This window comes from Juglans regia, chromosome 9 (assembly GCF_001411555.2).
Source record: "Juglans regia cultivar Chandler chromosome 9, Walnut 2.0, whole genome shotgun sequence".
Lineage (NCBI taxonomy): Eukaryota > Viridiplantae > Streptophyta > Magnoliopsida > Fagales > Juglandaceae > Juglans > Juglans regia.
The window spans coordinates 7242677-7262634 of NC_049909.1; the positions used below are offsets into that span (position 1 = coordinate 7242677).

Genomic DNA, 19958 nt, shown 5'->3' on the forward strand with positions numbered 1-19958 from the left:
GAAGAGTGACAAGATTTGTGCAATATGGATGATATAATCTCGAATGGGATAGGACTAACTACCTTTATCTAAAGAGCAGTGAGAATTGGAGCATGTGATGCATGTGAAATTAGTTTGCATTATACTAGTCGATAGGTTTTTTTAGAAATGGATAAAAGTTGGATACGTCTTGCCAATAGACTTGGAAATGACTATGATTTGTATGCACGTGGATGTGACTGGCGAGACCTAGGTGGGAATGTGACATATGTTTTTAAATGTGATTGGTGGGATCTAGGCGGTGGTCGGGTTTTGATACATAAGGATAGTCACTTTACGAATGTAAATACTATACGTAAATGGTACGAAGATGATCCATTCATATTAGCTTGTCATGTTACCCAAGTCTATTACTTGGTTGATCCAATGAAAGAGGCCGATGAAGATAGTTGAGAGATAACTTGGCGAGTTGTACAAAACTTTGTTCCTTGGAATATCTATGATGTTGGAATGGTAGCGGATCACGATCATAGTGGAGATAAAGATGACTTTTCGATTATAGAGGCCTCCCAGGAAGATGGAGAAGGTATTAATTTATTTATTGACTACGGTGCACTTGAACTAATCCCCCTATATAGAGATTACGTTCCACTCGTACATCTCGACCCATCTGTATTAAAAGATTATTCACTTCATGAAGTAAGTGAGAAAGAAGAAGAAGAAGAGTCTGAAAATGAAGTCGATGAAGAAGAAGATGATGACGACAAAAATATTATTGAAGTCGATTCTGAAACAAGCATGAAAAATACATATGGAGATAAAGAGTAAAATGATTAAATATTTTATTTACGTAGGTGACAATACAATACATTTTTTATAAATTATTTTATACTAATTTTTTTAAACTATTACTCATTTCAAGGATGCCACCAAAACGATAACGAAAAAATGTGCCTCCTCCCCCATGTCCCAAACCCCCGTTCACGACTCCCCAACTGAGGACTCCGTTCCTGAACAAGTTGATATATAAGAGACAGACAACCAGTCAACACCTATTAGTAAATAAATTTTTTTGATAATTATTTATATTTCAATCATTTGGGGACTGTATTTAATAATTTTAAAAATATTAGCTGACGTCTTGCTCTGGAAAAAAAATAGAAGGCATGGAAAAATCAAGGTCTACATTTCTGATAATTTCATTGGGGGAGTGGATGATAGTGCATCATTGCTCTCCTCCTATGTCAGCTCACTAGTCTGGACTTATGCCCCATTTTATGTGCGATCATGGAGAGATGTTTCGAATGATGTTAAGGATCACATTTGGAGTCGTGTACTGGTGAGTTTATATACGAATGTAAATTTTTTTAGAGATGTTTTGATTTCATATTTTTGACGCAATTCACTTCTTAGGATGAATTCAACCTCAATTTTGGTCGTAGCGAGGATGTGCAAACTGTGAATGAGTTGATAGTTACATTATTTCAGCATTACAAGGGTCGATGTCATGACCACTTCAAGATATTCGAGACGTTGGAAGAGGTTGTTAAGTCCCATTTTCAGAAAATGAAGTTAAACGATTGGAGGAAGTGTTGTGATCTTTTTACAAGTCTAGATTATCAAGTATTCTAGATTTATCCCCTATAACTTATTTACATCTATATTGGTTTCATATCTTATATTTAACATTGTTAATTTCTCCTGCAATACTTAAGTTCTATCAATGTACATAATAGAACGGCTTTGAGAATCTATCATCACGCTGGTTCAAGATCATTCTAATGTCTTGCTGATAAAATGGTAATTAATAACTTATTAAAACTCACTAATTATCATATTCTTCTATTTAAATACTAACATTATTTTTTAAAATTACTAATGTGGCTTTGTTAGAAATGTGACGATCCTGAAAATTTCTCCCTCACTTATGTCTATGCTACTACTCACACTGATGAGCACAGTAAGTGGATTGATTATGTCACTAAATATAATTATGTAAGTGGAATTATTTTTTGTGAGTAGATATTATGTTTGATTCCTTATTTATTTTAATATGTTACTTATTGTGTGTTTTCGTTGTACTTGAAATAAAAAATGATTGAGATCTAGTCAGCCTCTAAGGAATCCTCTCCTAGTGACATGGACACATTCACACAAGTGCTCGGGAGTAAGTCTGGTTTAGTAAGAGGTTTGAGACGTTCTTTCAAGCGTATCGGTTCATCTTCCATGACCTTGAGCAGATGAAGTCAAGACAACAGGAGTTGGAGTCTCTCTTATCGCGACAGTTTAGTTTAGATATGCATTTGTATGAGCGACAAAGAGACCAGGAGGAGAGAATATGTCTCAAAGTTCAAGAACAAGTATAGAGGAAGATGTTGATCTAGATGGATGGCGGTGAGCAAGTACAGAAGAAGAAATGAATATATCATTATCATTATTAGAAACTTTTATTGTCTAATTTTGAAACTCTATAAGACATTATTAGTTGTTATATTTATGGTGTAATATGATACAATTTATATGCTTTTTAATTTTATGAAATTAGTATTTCTGATCAGTATGTTCGAATGTAAAGAACAAACGTTCGAACATAGCTTCACATTAGAACCAACGTTCCAACATAATACCTCTGAATTCCAACAAAATGTTTGAACGTTTCAACGGACAAATGATCTAAACGTTCAAATGATTAGAATAGATACGTTCAAATGAAAACCAAACATCCGAACGTTAAACATTTTATGTTTGAACGCTTTGCCATTAACATCCAAATACTACATTCAAAAGTCTCTAAGCAAACGTTCGAACATTGTTACATTCGAACGTAAATTATATTAATCGTGCAAAGCACAAATAACAAACGTCTAATTTTTACATTCGAATGTTAATCGATCGGGTTAACGTTTGAATGTCAGTTTTTACATGCGAGCATTACTTTCTGTGACGGATTTTAATTGTTAGAAAAAACTTCACATTTGAACATTACATCTCATGGAAGACTTCCAACTGTCAGAAAAAAAGATTATGACAGTTGAATAGTAAACCTTCACAAAAAACTTGTTGTTACAGCTTTTTGGTGACTGTCTCAAACCATCACAAAAAAGTGTTTATGACGGTTTGCTTATTTGTTGTGATGGTTTTGTCCGTCATCACAAAAGCCAAAATCTATTGTAGTGATATGTAATATACATCATCAATATTTCAATTACTGTCCTAAGCTATTCTTTTCCTCTATTTTTATTTATTTATTTTTTGTATTTTTTTGTGAAAGAATAAAACTCAAACCATGCTTTTACCATGAATCAGTGCTCGTGCGTTTTCTGTTTAACCTATTTTATAGATTTGTTTTCTTCAAATATCTACTTTGTTATAATTTTCTGATAAATCCACGTGCAGCTAGACCAATCAATACAAAAGGTGGGTCAGTACTTTAAGACCGAAATTTTTAAACTGGGATAAATAATACTTCCATCTTATTTTCATTAATTAAGGAAAATAAAGCAGAGAAAGATGCATAACCTTTTTTCTGTACAACTTGAAAATTGGCCATATGCATATATGTCGTCTAGAACACAGAGCTTATATAAATATATATATATATATATATATATTATGAGTATTGTTATTCTAAGGCTTTTATACTACACACTATATATTTGCATGACATAATTTGATATAGAAGATAAATTTTAAAATTTAAATCTTATAAATTAAATCTTACCATTTAAATGACGTGGATGGTGTACCTGTTAGGGACCCTGTCTAGTCCCTAAACACTTGCCTTGCTAATCCAATTGTAGCCTTGAAATGACCGAGTCTATGTTCTTCTCTTGCTTGGTCCACGGCCAAAGTTGGTCAAGGTGACCAATGTGCCAATATGGGGTTGTGTATTTCGGCTAGTAAGGGAGTGGGGTGTTGGGAATGGATGATGGAAGTGTATGGTTAGGAAGGTGGTAAGGGTGTACGGCAATGGTGTGGGTTTAGGGTTTCCCGAAATGGATGATGAGGTGGGCGGCTAGGGTTTGCTAGAAGTGGAAAGAAGGTGGGGCGGCTAGGGTTAGCTCAATATGGTAAGAGAGTGTGGCGGCTAGGGTTTGTCCTAAATGGAAAGTAGGTGTGGCGGCTAGGGTTGTCCAAAATGGGATAGTGCCGAAATTAGGACAGTTTCCTAATTGTTTGGAATGAATATGGAAGGTATTATGGGTGGTTAGGGTTGGCCAAATATGGAATGAGGATGGGCGGCTAGGGTTAGCTCAATATGGTAAGTGGTTGTGGCGGCTAGGGTTTGTCAAATATGGAATGAGGATGGACGGCTAGGGTTACCAAAGTAGGATATGGGAAGTGAGAGCTAGGGTTGCCGAAATGGAAGAGGGTGGAATTAGGAAAGTTTCCTAATTGTGTTGGATGAAGAAGGAATGTAGTATGGTGATTAGGCAAGTCCCAATAAGGCAAGAGATGGCCGAATGGGATTTGACTTACCAAAGATGTGATTTCGGCTAGGGCAACAAGAGGAATTAAATCAACTTATGGAAAGTTGACTAACACCTTTGTTGGTCGAAAATTAGGGTTGAAGGGATTGAATAGCCGAAATGAATGGGGATGAAGTTAGGAAAGTTTCCTAAGTGTTTGAGCTAGAAATGGAAAGTGTGGTGAATGGATTAGGCAACTCCCAATATGGCAATGGATAGCCGAATGGGATTTGTCTTACCAACTTGTATTCGGCTAGGGCAACACAAGAGTTACTTCAACTTATGGAAAGTTGAATAACACCTTAGTTGGCCGAAAATGACAATCAAATGGATTGAAAGAGTAAAAATGAGGAAGAACTTCAAGAACAAATATGAACCTCCAAGAACAATATATAGAACACTATTGCTCTTAGATAAACAAGAATCAAACAAAGAACAAATAAACAATCAAGCCTTGATTCACGTATTGCACAAGGAATGATTAAACTCATAAAATGATAAATCAATTTGGGATTCACGGATTGCACCCAAATTGCCCAAGTGCTCTTGCACCGAAAATGATAAATCAATTTGGAATTCACGGATTGCACCCAAATTGCCCAAGTGCTCTTGCACCGAAGATGATCTCTCAAACAATGTTCTCTCTCTAAGAGTTTTGCCAAAAGATGGGAATGTAATGACTAAGGGTCCTATTTATAGAGAATACAATTTGGAAACCCCCAATAGGTCCCTTGTAAAGTAAATAATTAAATAAAAATAACTAATTAAAAATAACATAGTGGGCCGTGGCATGGGTCAAGTTGAACCATGACATGCACGAGCCCATGGATGGGCTAGGTTGGCTGCTGGGAGCTGGCTGGCAGGGCCCTGGGCTGGTCTGGGCGTGGGCAGGCTAGCATGGCCCAGGCAGGCTGCCTGGGCGCTGGGCGCTGGGGCGCTGGGCCTGCTGGGGCGCGCGCGTGCTGGGCGTGCGCGCGGGCGTGTGCGCGCTGGGCTTGCGCGCAGGTGTGGCGCTGCGCGTTGGACTGTTGCGCGCTGCGCGCTGGCGAGGCGTGCGCGCGCGGGGCGCGCTGGGCGTGCTGCGCGCGCGCGCGGCATGCGTGCTGTGCGCGCTGGGCGCGCTGGGCTGCGCGCTGGGCGTGCGGGCTGCATGCTGAATGGGCTGGTTTGGTCACCAGCCCCCTTGGGCATGTCAAGGCAGGCCCCATGGCATGCCCCTAAGGCTATTTTGGGGGTTCTCTAGCCTTGTCCCCACATGGCTAGGGCCTTGGCCATGGGCCACGAAACATGGGGTTCTATCAGTACCGTATACACTGACATGAGAATATAATAACTCATATATTATATATATTATTGCTGAAACTGCCAAGTTTAAATTAAATTTAATTTGGTAGTGAAAGTGAAAATGCATGGGAATTATCTCCATCTCTTTATTTCATTTTCTCTTTACATGGATCTTATTACTATGAAAGCATATGTAATTATTTTGTACCTAAAGAAATATATATATATATATATATATATATATAATCTTAAGTTTCGATTCCCATCTTCAACTAGATTCACAAAAGAACTCCATTAATTCTTGCAAGGTCCAGGGCTGATTAAGAAAATAAGAGAGACAAGGTTGAGAAGAAATGATAGCTAGTGTAGGAGATTAATTTCCATGATTACTTTAAAAAACAAACAAAGTCATGTGGCTTAGTTTCTCATATATACATATATATATATATATATATGTATATATTTATCATTAATAACGCAGTACTTAATTAAAGGTTTGAGTTTCTCTTTGAAAGAGGGCTTATATATCTCAATTAATTGGGGAAAATTTACAACGATGAAAAGAATCATTCCGTTTCTAACGAACGGATCGATCAATTAGGTGGAGAATACTCACAAACTACCTCGGTTTCCACTTCCCTTCGGTGGAAACTCCGATGACAGCCACAAGCGGCACATGTAAACCCACCATTTGTGCCCTCCATGCCGTTCGCCATGAACTCCCGGCATCCATCCACCGCATATCCTCCTATATTTGCCGCATGATTCTTTTGGCACTCTACGTACCGTACAGTTCTAACGACCGAAGATGAGGTATTACCATTAGAGGTTCTGCTGGAGCAATCTCTCTTCAGTACTACCACTCGACGTTTCTTCATCCTTCAAAACACTAATTCAGAAACGACCCACAATTCCTCGATATCTCAGATGCCGTAAATTTCTGACTACTTTATTCATCCAAAGAAAGTAAGTACTAGAATTAAAGGTTTAGCTTTTTTGTTGCCTAACCCTAACCCTGGCTAGCACATATATGCATTTATATGGAAAATGCTATTTTGCATCTCAAGTTGTACCGCTCAAATGTTCCGCTTCACAAATTTTATTTTTTTATTTAGTAATTAAAGAAGTGATTTTAAGTGTATTAATATATTTTTTTATTTTTAAAAAATACTTAAACATATTAAAAAAATGTGAAAAGAAAAATATTAAAAAAATAAAAAGGTAACTAGCTAGCTAGCGGTCATTAGGAGGCTCTATTTATATATATGGTCCCGGTCGAGTGCCCACATAGGCCAGGAAAAGTTAGATTTATTACCTATATTTTCATGCCCCATTGTTCACTTCGAGGCAGAGATTGACCGAAAATATTATTCTGTCGACCAATCATCGCGTACTTCGTCACTAAAATAGAATGGTGCCTCCCATTATTCTCTCAACAAAGTAGACGGAATTAGGTCACAGGATCACGCTTTTTTTGTTCCCAAAGCCTAAACAAACCATCCTGCATGCTGCACGTGGCACAGTTCACTCATTCTTTGGACAAGCAGATTTAAATAATGAGAGCTAAAGATTGTGAAAATGTTGTCCCTTCATGGAGCAGAAAAACCCCAGAATGGTCTTGTTTTTCAAAGTTAGTAGATCGAACACAAGCTTGATGTAAAGAAAGTAAATTCAATCACGCAAGTCACTGATTGACCATGTGCACATGAGCATGACAAGCTAGTTAAGACGTTGGATACACATTATAAGTATAATTTGTGGGTCCAAACTGATTCTTGAAGGCAGCAGGTTTCTGTGGCCCCTAGCTTGCTAGCTTGAAACTGTGACAACAACTCTTGTCTAAATGGTACCCAAGTTTCTAATAATATTTAAGAGCATTGCTGTCAAGATTTCATGAAATTTCAGCATCAATGAGATCCACTTCCTGGAGCTAGATCAGTAGTACTATAAATCTGGTTTTAGTTAGAATTAAAATTCACCAAGCCTTGATCATGATCATATTATATATCTGTCCACATCACTCATTATAAGACGTTTCTGTTGAAACTAAGGGGCTGCAAAACAGACAATAGTGAGAGAAAATTTGCTTCAAGGCGCATTACAATGTCGCTTTCCTTAAGACAATATTCGCCCCCACCAATAATGGTATGCACACGGGTTACAAGAAAATTTGCCTCCAAGATACAATGAAGTCCAGAACAAGTCTATTTTTCTAACTGTGTTATGCACACACGAAATTAGACCCCAAATACCCTCAGATTTTGCTATTCAACCAAGAAATTAGAAATCTGTTCTCTCGAGAACAAACAGATTCTAACAAGTTCTAACACTATGAAGAAGTCAAGAACTTGGGAGAGAGAGAGAGAGAGAGAGAGAGAGAGAATTCAAAATTCTATTCTGTCCTACTCAAATGGCAGGCCAATGGGTCTATTTATAGATAACCAAAGGTTGTGAACGAAAAGTTATAATTCTTCATTTTTCTGAAAAGTGTTGAGAACCAGTACATATATTGTGCCTGTTGCCAAATGACACAACAGTTGGACTTAGTCCAATGGTTGCCTTGCTTCTGATCAGCTTTTAATTTTGACTTCCAAGCGTAGAAGCTGTCAAAGTAATACAAGGGTAAATCCCAAGATCGAATTCACAGGGACAATGAGAATTTAGCAAACATTTCATTTTCGCAAGACAACATATTACCGTTTGGAGTGACACGAAAGTTTAAAATGGTAAGAAAAGATTAAACTAAATGAGCTAGCAATGAACAAAAAATATGAAACGAGAGATAAATTTCAAAACTTAACCGCTAACAATATTAACACCTAGATGGGGCTATTTACTAAGAGAGTGTGAAGTGGATTATGAGTGAAATTGTCGGGATGATCAAACATAAGTAAAGCTGAAAATAAAAGAGAATCTATTTTTCTAAAATTGCTAAGATTAAAGAGATTTAAATAAATCGTGTGGAAGTTGACTTAAACTTGTAAGAAACAATTAAACAAACACTTGGGATGAAATTTTCGCCCACTAATTTGGTGATGGATTTACTTCTCTTTTCATTTTCTCTCAACCATTCTCTCATTCCTAGAAATCATAGTCGGATAATATAGCAATGAACCACAATTTTATTTTAATAAAACTACTTGACAAATTATATAACAATCATAGAAAAGTGAAAGAAAAACATTAAAGTCATGTTACTTGTTCAAGTATCAATTGTGCCTTTACGTCTACAATTGATCTAAACCAAGAACAAAGAACTCTAATATTTTCTAGATGCACATTGAGATATAATCCATCAAGTTAATCATCAAAAGCACTAAATATTGAAGTAAATCCAATCCCAAATAGTCATGGGTTACTCATTGAATCCCAAGCTAAAAATCTAGCCTATCATCTCTAGATTAACAAAATGCTCAAGAAAATTAAAATCTAACATCATCATATACTGTTTCTAAGGAAAGTGGCTGAATGAAAAATAAACTATATCTTTCAAGTATGCTGAAATCCGAAACTAAGAATAACAAAAACCGACAGAATAAAAAGAAATGAAGTAATGAAAAGAACTGAAAATAAAAATGAAGAGGAAGAACTGAACCACCGAACGAAAATAAGTCCGGAAAAAAAAGAGAGAGGCGCACAGCAAAAAAATTTCTTTTTATACTATGCATTTTGCCTCTCAGCCCACTGCGTTTCGCTCTCCTTGCTGTGCGTTTTGAGTCAGCCCCAGCTCGCGTTCTGCTCGTCCGCGTTTCATCTCCATTTCCTGCGTTTTGCCTCAGCTCAGCACAGGTTTGCATTTGCGTTTTGAGCTCCTCTTCGTGTGTTTCTATCCGCCTGAGTGCGTCCTTGCAGTGCGCAGCACAGATCCACGTTTCACCTCTCCGTTTTGTGCGTTTTGTGTTTCGCCCAGCCCAGTTCTGCATTTCGCATCTCGATTTCCTGCGTTTTGAGCATCCGTGAGTCAGCCCAGGATCGCGTTCCAGCTCCCAGCATTTCACGTCTGCAGTGCATGTGTTTTGCTCCAGCCCGCTCGCGTTCCACTTCTCCATTTCTGCTGCGCGTTTCGTCCTGTAGTGCGCACGTCTCAGCCCAGTGTTTCTTCTCTGCGTTTCACGTTTTCGAGCTCTGCGTTTTGATCTGCCCAGCATCTCTCCCTGTAGTGCGCAGCCGAGCACCATGCCATTTCTTGCTTCACTCTCTGCCTTGCAGTCCTTTTCCGTGTGCTTGAGTGCCATCTCATGTTGTTGTGCCAGTTGGGTATTTCCAAAAATACCCATATAAATTAATATTTTTCCCATAATGTCCTGCAACATAAATGTGATATGAGAGTAAAATAGTGGGATATTAATTTATGATGTGGTCTAGTTGCATTACAACTCTTTTCAAGTGTAAAATATCAAAATTTTATATTGAGTCAAGAATTAGAAATTACTACATAATTAAATGCTCATTCACATTTTGGTTAAACAAATCACTCACTTTAGCAATTTAATCATGTAGTTTTTGACATTTTATCACACCCCCCAACTAGCTTTTTGCTAGTCTCTAGCAAACAATGCGATAAAAATATTGTAGGTTCCAAGAATGAGCTACTAAACTCAAAAATCTCTACAAAAGATCAATCATATTGAAATAATGGGCATTAGAATATAGTCAAGTCAAATTTTAGCTCAACACAAAAGCTTATAAAATTCTCAAGAGCTCAAACAAGGGAAATGTACTTAAGCTGGAGATCTTTGAGTGCACCAAATGTGTGAACATATTTCCATTTGTTAGTTTCAGGATCTCTCACAATAGTTTCAACCTAGCAACTTTTTTCAAGAAAGACCAAAAGGTCTTCACTCCAATTCAAAACCATTACGTTGGCGGCTTTCACGCTATCACACTTTGAAAGACCCATTTTTTTTTTAACAGATCCCGGTGATAGGCAGCCTTTTCCAATGTACATGCACCATTTTTTTATTTTTTTATTTTTGCATGATCTCTAGCTTGTCCCTTTTTTTCATGTACTTTTGCAACCTTTTTTTTTTTTTTTTCATCACACTTTTCCTAAGCCATTAAGATATGGTTCATTGAAGTTCTTGCTAGTTGCTTAGAAGAAACCACTGATTGTCGTCAAACAAACCACAAAAAGTATCTGTTTGTGTCAGTTAAGGTCATCAATCAATAGCTTTGAAGTAACTTTCCCAAGTTTGAGTTGCTAAGACATATCATAAGGTCAAGTGTCAAACTTAAAACTAACCAATGGGAATTAGTGTAGCCCAAAACTGCAACTATCTGATCTTAAGTAGAGAAGTATGAAAATAATAGCTTGGTAGCAAAAAAAATTCAGACCCCACAATAATTAATCCTAAGAGACTAATGGTAGAAGGCTCTCCTTACCCCCCAACTAAAAATGGGCAGTGTCCTCAATGCAAATCATGAATAAAACAAGGCATGAAAGAAAATAGGGCCGAAGGAAAATACCTGAGATGGCTGAAAGGATTGTGAACGTAAAAATGAAACCATAAAAGAATAAACAGTGCTGAACCTGAAAAGATATACTAAAGAAAAATAAAAAGAAAGAAAGAACAAAACATAGAACTGAAACAAATAAAAGCAGAAAAATAAAAGGAAAAGAAAGAGAAGAAAAAAATTAAAACAAAACAAGAATGAGCTAAGGACCATGAGAATAAGTGGGATCTTCTAAAGGAATGGAAGTATCCTCATGTAAAAGTTTTGCCAAAAAATGTTTAAGTCGTTGGCCATTAACTTTGAAAGTGTTTCCATTTTGAGGATTAGTAATCTCAACAGCTCCATATAGAAATACAGTCTTAACTACATAAGGCCCACTCATCTCGATCTTAATTTGCCTGGAAATAGATGGAGGCGGGAATTGTAAAGTAAGACTTGCTCATTGGGCTGAAAATTCTTTCTTTGGATGTGCTTGTCATGTAATACCTTCATGCGTTCCTTTGACAATTTAGAATTGTCATATGCATCTTGCCTAAGCTCATCCAATTCTGAAATCTGAAATTTTCTCACAGAACCAGCATGGTCAATAGAAAAATTAAATTGTTTAACAGCCCAATATGCCTTATGTTCAAGCTCAACGGGAAGGTGACATGCCTTTCCATAGACCAAGCGATAAGGAGACATGTTAAGAGAGGTTTTAAAGGCCGTCCTATAAGCCCAAAGCGCATCAGTAAGCCTTAAAGACCAATCTTTTCTGTTGGGGTTGACTGTTTTTTCTAAGATGTGCTTAAGTTCCCTATTAGCTAATTCAGCTTGCCCATTCGTTTGCGGGTGATATGGAGTGGAAACTTTATGGTGTATACCATATTTTTTCATGATGGCAGCAAATGGTTTGTTGTAAAAATGAGTTCCATTATCACTAATGATAGCTCTAGGCATGCCAAATCTAGCAAAAATGTTTTCTTTCAAAAACTTAAGTACAATCTTATGGTCATTTGTTTTACATGGAATGGCTTCAACCCATTTAGAAACATAATCAACAGCCATGAGGATATACAAATAACCAAAAGTAGATGGAAATGGTCCCATAAAATCAATCTCCCAACAATCAAAAATCTCAATGACCAAAATGGGTTGTAAAGGCATCATATTTCTCTTAGTGACTGTGCCTAATTTTTGACATGGCTCACAAGTTTTGCAAAAATTATACGCATCCTTAAACATATGTGGCCAATAAAACCCACTTTGTAAAATTTTTGCAACGGTTTTATTTGCAGAAAAATGCCCCCCACAAGCCTCATTATGACAAAAAGAAAGATCAGCTTGTATCTCATGATCAGGCACACATTTCCTTATGATTTGATCAGAACAATATTTAAACGGATCATCATAGAAGAATGACTTTACCTCATGGTTGAATTTCCGTATGTCTTGAGCACTCCAATGGGGTGGAGTCTGTCCTGTCACCAAAAAATTAACTATGTCAGCAAACCAAGGCAAATTTTCAACTGACATTAATTGTTCATCAGGAAAAGAGTCAAGGATAGGGATAGTGTGATCCTTTCCAGCAAATGTAAGCCGAGACAAGTGGTCGGCAACTACGTTTTCAGCACCCTTCTTGTCTTTGATGATAAGATCGAATTCTTGGAGAAGAAGAATCCATCGGATTAAACGTGGTTTAGCATCATTCTTCGACAATAAGTACTTTAACGCTGCATGGTCAGTGAAAACAACCACAGGAGAACCAAGAATATAAGTTCGAAACTTGTCTAATGCAAAAACTACAGCAAGCAATTCCTTTTCTGTGGTAGAATAATTTCTTTGGGCTCCATTTAAAGTTCTACTTGCATAAGAAATGACATGTGGGAACTTATTTATACGCTGTCCAAGAACAGCTCCTATGGCTACATCACTAGCATCACACATTATCTCAAAAGGAATAGACCAAACAGGGGGCTGCATGATAGGGGCTGTGGTGAGCAAAATTTTCAGCTTATCAAAAGCATCTTGACAAGAAGAGGTCCATTCAAAAGCAACATCATGCATAAGTAACTCACACAAAAGCTTAGAGATAGAACTAAAATTTTGAATGAATCTCCTATAAAACCCAGCATGCCCAAGAAATGATCTGATTTCTTTTACTGTTTTGGGTATAGGAAGCTTGGAAATAAGTTCAATCTTAGCTTTATCGACCTCAATACCTCGTTATGAGACTATGTGACCAAGCACTATGCCTTGTTGAACCATGAAATGACACTTTTCCCAATTGAGAAGCAAATGCTTCTCTTTACACCTGGCTAAAACAGCTTGTAAGTTAGTCAAACATGCATCAAAAGAACTGCCAAACACTGAAAAATCATCCATGAATATTTTCAAACAGTTTTCAATCATGTCGCTGAAAATACTAAGCATACATCTTTGGAAAGTAGCCGGTGCATTACATAGTCCAAAAGGCATTCTTCTAAATGCAAAAGTGCCAAACGGGCAAGTAAAAGTTGTTTTCTCTTGATCTTCGGGTGCTATTTCTATTTGGTAAAAACCAGAATATCCATCAAGAAAGCAATAGAAATCATGACCCGCAACTTTTTCCAACACTTGATCAAGAAATGGCAAAGGGAAATGATCTTTCCTAGTGGAGGCATTCAATTTCCTATAATCTACACACATTCGCCAACCAGTAGAAATCCTAGCAGGAATCAATTCATCTTTCTCATTTTTCACAATGGTAAGCCCAGATTTTTTTGGAATTACATGAATGAGACTTACCCATTTGCTGTCCGCAATAGGGTAGATGATTCCCACATCAAGTAATTTTAAAATCTCTGTTTTTACCACCTCTTTCATGATAGGATTTAATCTCCTTTGCATCTCCCTAGAAACTTTAAGATTTTCCTCTAAGTAAATCCTATGAGTGCACACAAGAGGATTTATACCTTTTATATCTGCGATTGTCCACCCAATGGCACCTTTGTGTTGCTTTAAGACTTCCATCGATTTTCCTTCTTGATCATGAGAGAGTTGGGCTGAAATCACCACTGGGAAGGTGTTGTCCGGTCCCAGAAATGCATATTTTAAGTCATTTGGCAATGGCTTCAGCTCTAAGGTTGGGATTTCATTTGCTGAAGGCTTCAAACTTGCTGTCAATGGTGGGAGTTGCTCAATCTTTGGCCTCCATTTAGTCTCCAATTTATTTTCTGCATTAAAAACATGAGAAACATCAATGGGGGCGTCATCAGTGAGGAGTTCACAAAAATTTTCTAACTCAAACAGCAGGTTAGTGGGCTGGTATGCCAAATAAGTCTCCTCCTCAAGGATGCTTTCCAACAGATTCACTTCTTGTACATCTTCCAAGTCTTGAGGTTGCCTACAAATATTGAAAATATTTAGTTCAAGGGTCATGTTCCCAAAACTCAGCTTTAAAACACCACTCCTACAATTTATTAATGCATTTGAAGTAGCAAGAAAAGGTCTCCCAAGAATCACAAGTGCTTGAAAAGAAGATTTTGGTGTCAAGTGAACATCCAACACAACAAAATCAACGGGATAAAAGAATTTATCCACTTGAACCAAGACATCCTCAACAACTCCTCTTGGCATTTTAATAGACCTATCCGCTAGTTGTAAAATGATAGGAGTTGGTTTTAATTCCCCCAAACCAAGTTGCTCATAAACATTATAAGGAACTAAATTCACACTTGAGCCTAGATCTAACAATGCTTGACCAATTTTTGAACTTCCTATAACACAAGCAATTGTTGGTGAACCGGGGTCTTTATATTTTGGTGGGGTATTGCTCTGAATTATGGCACTGACCTGCTTAGTAAGAAAAGCTTTCTTTTGCACATTTAACTTTCTTTTAACCATACACAAATCATTTAGAAACTTAGCATATGCAGGAATTTGTTGAATAGCATCTAACAAAGGGATATTAATCCTAACATGTTTGAATATTTCTAAAATTTCAGATTGGTGTTTGTCTTTGTGCAGAGGAACCAATCTTTGAGGAAAAGGAGCAGGTACAGGACATGAAATATTTTCAGTTTCAGTTTCATTTTGTTCAAACTCACCATTTTCAGCGTCATTTTGTACAGGTTTAGAGACCTTACCAGCCTTGTCTGAACCTTGAGCTGGAATGTTCACCACCCTACCATTTCTCAAAGTAGTGACAGCCTTCACTTGCCTCACATTTGAACTCTCAACCGCTCCTTGTGGTGGCTGACTTTGTGGATTGGGTTGATGTTGTGCAGGAAGTTTTCCTTTCTCTTGAGAGCTCCATGCCGTAGTCATTTTTGTAAGTGTGCTCCGAATGTCATTTATCGCTTGAGAGTTTTGATTGTTGATTGTTGCTTGACCTTGCATAAACTGCTGCAAGGTGTTTGACAATTGATGCATTGTCTCCTCAAGTCCCTTCTTTTGCATTGGAGGTGCTTGAATTGCGAGTTGAGAGGGTCCTGGAGCCAAGGCTGCTGGAGCTACTTGCTGGTCATTCCTCCACCCAAAATTTGGGTGGTTTCTCCATCCTGGATTATAAGAATTAGAATAAGGACCAGAATATGGTTTTTGTATCATATTTACAACATTAGATTGGTCCAACAATACCTCTTTGAATGCGGGGATCGTGGGACACTCATTAGTTGAATGCCCATTATCCTCACATATGCTACACTTCTCTGAATTCTTATGGACAGCATGCACTTCATTTACCTTTTTCAATTCCATAGCTTCCATTTTTCTAGATAACAAGGTTAACTTAGCACGCAAATCATCATCTTCTTTTAAAGTGTATTTTCCATGACCAGACTCAACTTGCCTAGACCTATCATGCACATCAGTTGTGTCCCAAGATTGAGCATTTTCAGCAAGGTAATCAAAATATTCAAATGCTTCCTCAGGCTCTTTGTCAAAAAATTCTCCATTACACATGGTTTGTACAAATTGGCGCATCTTTGGTGTCAAACTTTCATAAAAAAAACTTATCAAACGCCAATTTTCATAACCATGATGAGGACAAGCATTTAAAAGATCCTTGAACCTTTCCCAACTTTGATAAAAAGTTTCAGAATCTTTTTGGGCAAAGTTCGTGATTTGTCTTTTAAGTGCATTTGTCCTATGTATTGGAAAAAATTTCTTCAAAAATTCAGTTTGCATTTCCTGCCATGTGCCTATAGATCTAGGTCTTAATGCATTTAACCACGTTTTAGCCTTATCTTTCAAGGAAAATGGAAACAACTTTAGTCTAATAACCTCCTCAGTGCATGTTCGGTCCATGAATGTAGAACAAACCTCTTCAAATTCTTTGATATGAAGGTACGGATTCTCGGAATCCATGCCATGAAAATGTGGAATTAATGGAATCATTCCAGGTTTGAAATTAAAGACATTTGCATTCAAAGGTAGGATTATGCATGAGGGTGTGCTAGTCTTGACAGGTTGTAAATAATCTCTAAGTGTCCTATTCTGATTCACTACTTCCCGATCATGATTCTCATTTTCAGCCATGGTACTATTAGTGTCAGAAGATGACTCAAGAGAAAGTGATGCTGAGGTAAAAAATGCTTGTGATTCTGTCCTAACCAACCGAGAAGTTTGGCCTCTAGTCCAACCAGTCATACAAACAAGAACAAAAAAATAAAAGAATATGCAAGACAAACAACAACAAAAAAAAATAAAGAAAAATAAAGTTAAGAAAAATGTCAACCAAGTTGTGAAAAGGTTCACAACGCTACAAACGTCTTCTCAACAATATGAGAATGCTTTGCTAAACACCAGTTGTCCCCGGCAACGGCGCCAAAAACTTGATCAGCTTTTAATTTTGACTTCCAAGCGTAGAAGCTGTCAAAGTAATACAAGGGTAAATCCCAAGATCGAATTCACAGGGACAATGAGAATTTAGCAAACATTTCATTTTCGCAAGACAACATATTACCGTTTGGAGTGACACGAAAGTTTAAAATGGTAAGAAAAGATTAAACTAAATGAGCTAGCAATGAACAAAAAATATGAAACGAGAGATAAATTTCAAAACTTAACCGCTAACAACATTAACACCTAGATGGGGCTATTTACTAAGAGAGTGTGAAGTGGATTATGAGTGAAATTGTCGGGATGATCAAACATAAGTAAAGCTGAAAATAAAAGAGAATCTATTTTTCTAAAATTGCTAAGATTAAAGAGATTTAAAGAAATTGTGTGGAAGTTGACTTAAACTTGTAAGAAACAATTAAACAAACACTTGGGATGCAATTTTCGCCCACTAATTTGGTGATGGATTTACTTCTCTTTTCATTTTCTCTCAACCATTCTCTCATTCCTAGAAATCATAGTCGGATAATATAGCAATGAACCACAATTTTATTTTAATAAAACTACTTGACAAATTATATAACAATCATAGAAAAGTGAAAGAAAAATGTTAAAGTCATGTTACTTGTTCAAGTATTAATTGTGCCTTTACGTCTACAATTGATCTAAACCAAGAACAAAGAACTCTAATATTTTCTAGATGCACATTGAGATATAATCCATCAAGTTAATCATCAAAAGCACTAAATATTGAAGTAAATCCAATCCCAAATAGTCATGGGTTACTCATTGAATCCCAAGCTAAAAATCTAGCCTATCATCTCTAGATTAACAAAATGCTCAAGAAAATTAAAATCTAACATCATCATATACTGTTTCTAAGGAAAGTGGCTGAATGAAAAATAAACTATATCTTTCAAGTATGCTGAAATCCGAAACTAAGAATAACAAAAACCGACAGAATAAAAAGAAATGAAGTAATGAAAAGAATTGAAAATAAAAATGAAGAGGAAGAACTGAACCACCGAACGAAAATAAGTCCGGAAAAAAAAAGAGAGAGGCGCACAGCAAAAAAATTTCTTTTTATACTATGCATTTTGCCTCTCAGCCCACTGTGTTTCGCTCTCCTTGCTGTGCGTTTTGAGTCAGCCCCAGCTCGCGTTCTGCTCGTTCGCGTTTCATCTCCATTTCCTGCATTTTGCCTCAGCTCAGCACAGGTTTGCATTTGCGTTTTGAGCTCCTCTTCGTGCGTTTCTGTCCGCGTGAGTGCGTCCCTGCAGTGTTCAGCACAGATCCGCGTTTCACCTCTCCGTTTCGTGCGTTTTGAGTCTCGCCCAGCCCAGTTCTGCATTTCGCGTCTCGATTTCCTGCGTTTTGAGCATGCGTGAGTCAGCCCAGGTTTGCGTTCCAGCTCCCAGCATTTCACGTCTGCAGTGCATGCGTTTTGCTCCAGCCCGCTCGCGTTCCACTTCTCCATTTCTGCTGCGCGTTTCGTCCTATAGTGCGCACGTCTCAGCCCAGTGTTTCTTCTCTGCGTTTCACGTTTTCGAGCTCTGCGTTTTGATCTGCCCAGCATCTCTCCCTGTAGTGCGCAGCCGAGCACCATGCCATTTCTTGCTTCACTCTCTGCCTTGCAGTCCTTTTCCGTGTGCGTGAGTGCCATCTCATGTTGTTGTGCCAGTTGGGTATTTCCAAAAATACCCATATAAATTAATATTTTTCCCATAATGTCCTACAACATAAATGTGATATGAGAGTAAAATAGTGGGATATTAATTTATGATGTGGTCTAGTTGCATTACAACTCTTTTCAAGTGTAAAATATCAAAATTTTATATTGAGTCAAGAATTAGAAATTACTACATAATTAAATGCTCATTCACATTTTGGTTAAACAAATCACTCACTTTAGCAATTTAATCATGTAGTTTTTGACATTTTATCAGCTTCCATTTGAATTGGTTGGCACCAGTTTGAATCACCGCGTGCGCACATTGGGAATTTAATTTTTCATTTTTCCAAGGCATTGCAGCGCCTCGCGTGCCCCACCTTGATTGCCCATGGCGTCGCACCACGCCCATTGAGCCTAGCGCGCAATGCTTCGCGCATGTAGTGCTTTGCACGCAAGCGCAGAAGGTTCTCTTCATAAATAACTTAAAAACCCCATCTTGCCATGGAGGTGATTCGAACTCCAGCCCTCTAGGTAATTCAAGGACATAAATACCACTCAACCAGCGGGTGGATTGTGAAGATTGTAGAGATGCAAAGTTTTATAACTCTCATAAACATTCCACATCTTCTCTCTTTCCAAAGTAATTCACAACTTCCAAAATAACCCCAAAATATTATTAATAATAAATATTAGATATATATTATTTTGAAAATATTTCCAACAGTTTCAGCATATCAATATTATATGTATATATATATATATTGTAGCTATCCTTTAAACTTAATTATCAAGGTGGATAGCACTTAACTACGATAGATATACTTGTTTGTGATGGATAAAATGGTCACAAATGTATGGAAACCCAGATATTTCTTTTAATGAAAAAAACTGCCATCGAATGGTACTCACAGTTTTCTATCACTTGCAAGAAATTTACTGCAAATATTTTTTGTGATGTTTATAATTAACCAACGTGGGGTTGAACAATATTTAATTATTGTAGTACTTGCGCATCAATATGCAAACAAGACGCGCGACGTTGCTTTTGATGTCGAAAGTTTTGAATTTGTTCAAGGGAGCCAATATCAGTACTAATGCATGGATACAAAAGCAAGCATGAGAAGCCTCCACAATGGCAAAGTGAGGAACAAGGTGGCAGTAGTAACATGTGCAAATTAGATTTCGGCCACCTTATTAAAGTGAAGAGGCCGGGACAAAGACATGACGTGGTTGTCAATCGGAAACGTGCACTTTGTCTATTATCAAATATATATGTCATCTTTTTAATTACAATAAAG

General features: G+C 37.3%; 4 protein-coding genes and 1 non-coding gene across 6 annotated transcripts in view; 1 reads left to right on the plus strand and 4 right to left on the minus strand.

Annotated features, from left to right (window-relative positions):
• LOC109001242 (F-box/kelch-repeat protein At1g74510-like) overlaps nucleotides 1–19958 on the minus strand; it is a 945981-nt gene that overhangs the window by 109546 nt on the left and 816477 nt on the right. The gene's annotated exons all lie outside the window — the stretch shown is intronic.
• Nucleotides 6222–6703, minus strand: LOC109001240 (mini zinc finger protein 1-like). The gene has a single exon (XM_018978439.2). It carries the CDS (start codon nucleotides 6608–6610, stop codon nucleotides 6326–6328), a length of 285 nt encoding a protein of 94 aa, XP_018833984.1. The 5' UTR covers nucleotides 6611–6703; the 3' UTR covers nucleotides 6222–6325.
• On the minus strand, nucleotides 9155–16955 carry LOC118349449. Its single transcript, XM_035693914.1, has 5 exons — nucleotides 16885–16955; nucleotides 14120–15706; nucleotides 12752–12898; nucleotides 12594–12646; nucleotides 9155–10036 (listed from the first exon to the last, which is right to left on the minus strand). The coding sequence occupies exons 2-5, from the start codon at nucleotides 15603–15605 to the stop codon at nucleotides 9155–9157; spliced, it is 2568 nt and encodes an 855-aa protein (XP_035549807.1). The 5' UTR covers nucleotides 15606–15706; nucleotides 16885–16955.
• LOC118349495 lies at nucleotides 16180–16286 on the plus strand. Its single transcript, XR_004802452.1, has one exon. It is a non-coding gene; the product is annotated as a small nucleolar RNA R71 (small nucleolar RNA).
• Nucleotides 16986–18716, minus strand: LOC118349450. The gene is made up of 2 exons (XM_035693920.1): nucleotides 18055–18716; nucleotides 16986–17018 (listed from the first exon to the last, which is right to left on the minus strand). The coding sequence occupies exons 1-2, from the start codon at nucleotides 18712–18714 to the stop codon at nucleotides 16986–16988; spliced, it is 693 nt and encodes a 230-aa protein (XP_035549813.1). The 5' UTR covers nucleotides 18715–18716.

Excerpts from the sequence above, each read along its gene's own strand:
- LOC109001240 (XM_018978439.2), bottom strand. The coding sequence starts at position 6,610 with ATGAAGAAACGTCGAGTGGTAGTACTGAAGAGAGATTGCTCCAGCAGA.
- LOC118349449 (XM_035693914.1), bottom strand. The coding sequence starts at position 15,605 with ATGCAAAAGAAGGGACTTGAGGAGACAATGCATCAATTGTCAAACACC. Across the intron at positions 12,899-14,119 it reads GACAATCGCAGATATAAAAG|CGTTAAAGTACTTATTGTCG; the intron begins GTATAAATCCTC and ends CTGACCATGCAG. Across the intron at positions 12,647-12,751 it reads GTCTCGGCTTACATTTGCTG|GACAGACTCCACCCCATTGG; the intron begins GAAAGGATCACA and ends TTTTGGTGACAG.
- LOC118349450 (XM_035693920.1), bottom strand. The coding sequence starts at position 18,714 with ATGGGAAAAATATTAATTTATATGGGTATTTTTGGAAATACCCAACTG. Across the intron at positions 17,019-18,054 it reads TAAAAAGAAATTTTTTTGCT|CTTCTACGCTTGGAAGTCAA; the intron begins GTGCGCCTCTCT and ends TTACTTTGACAG.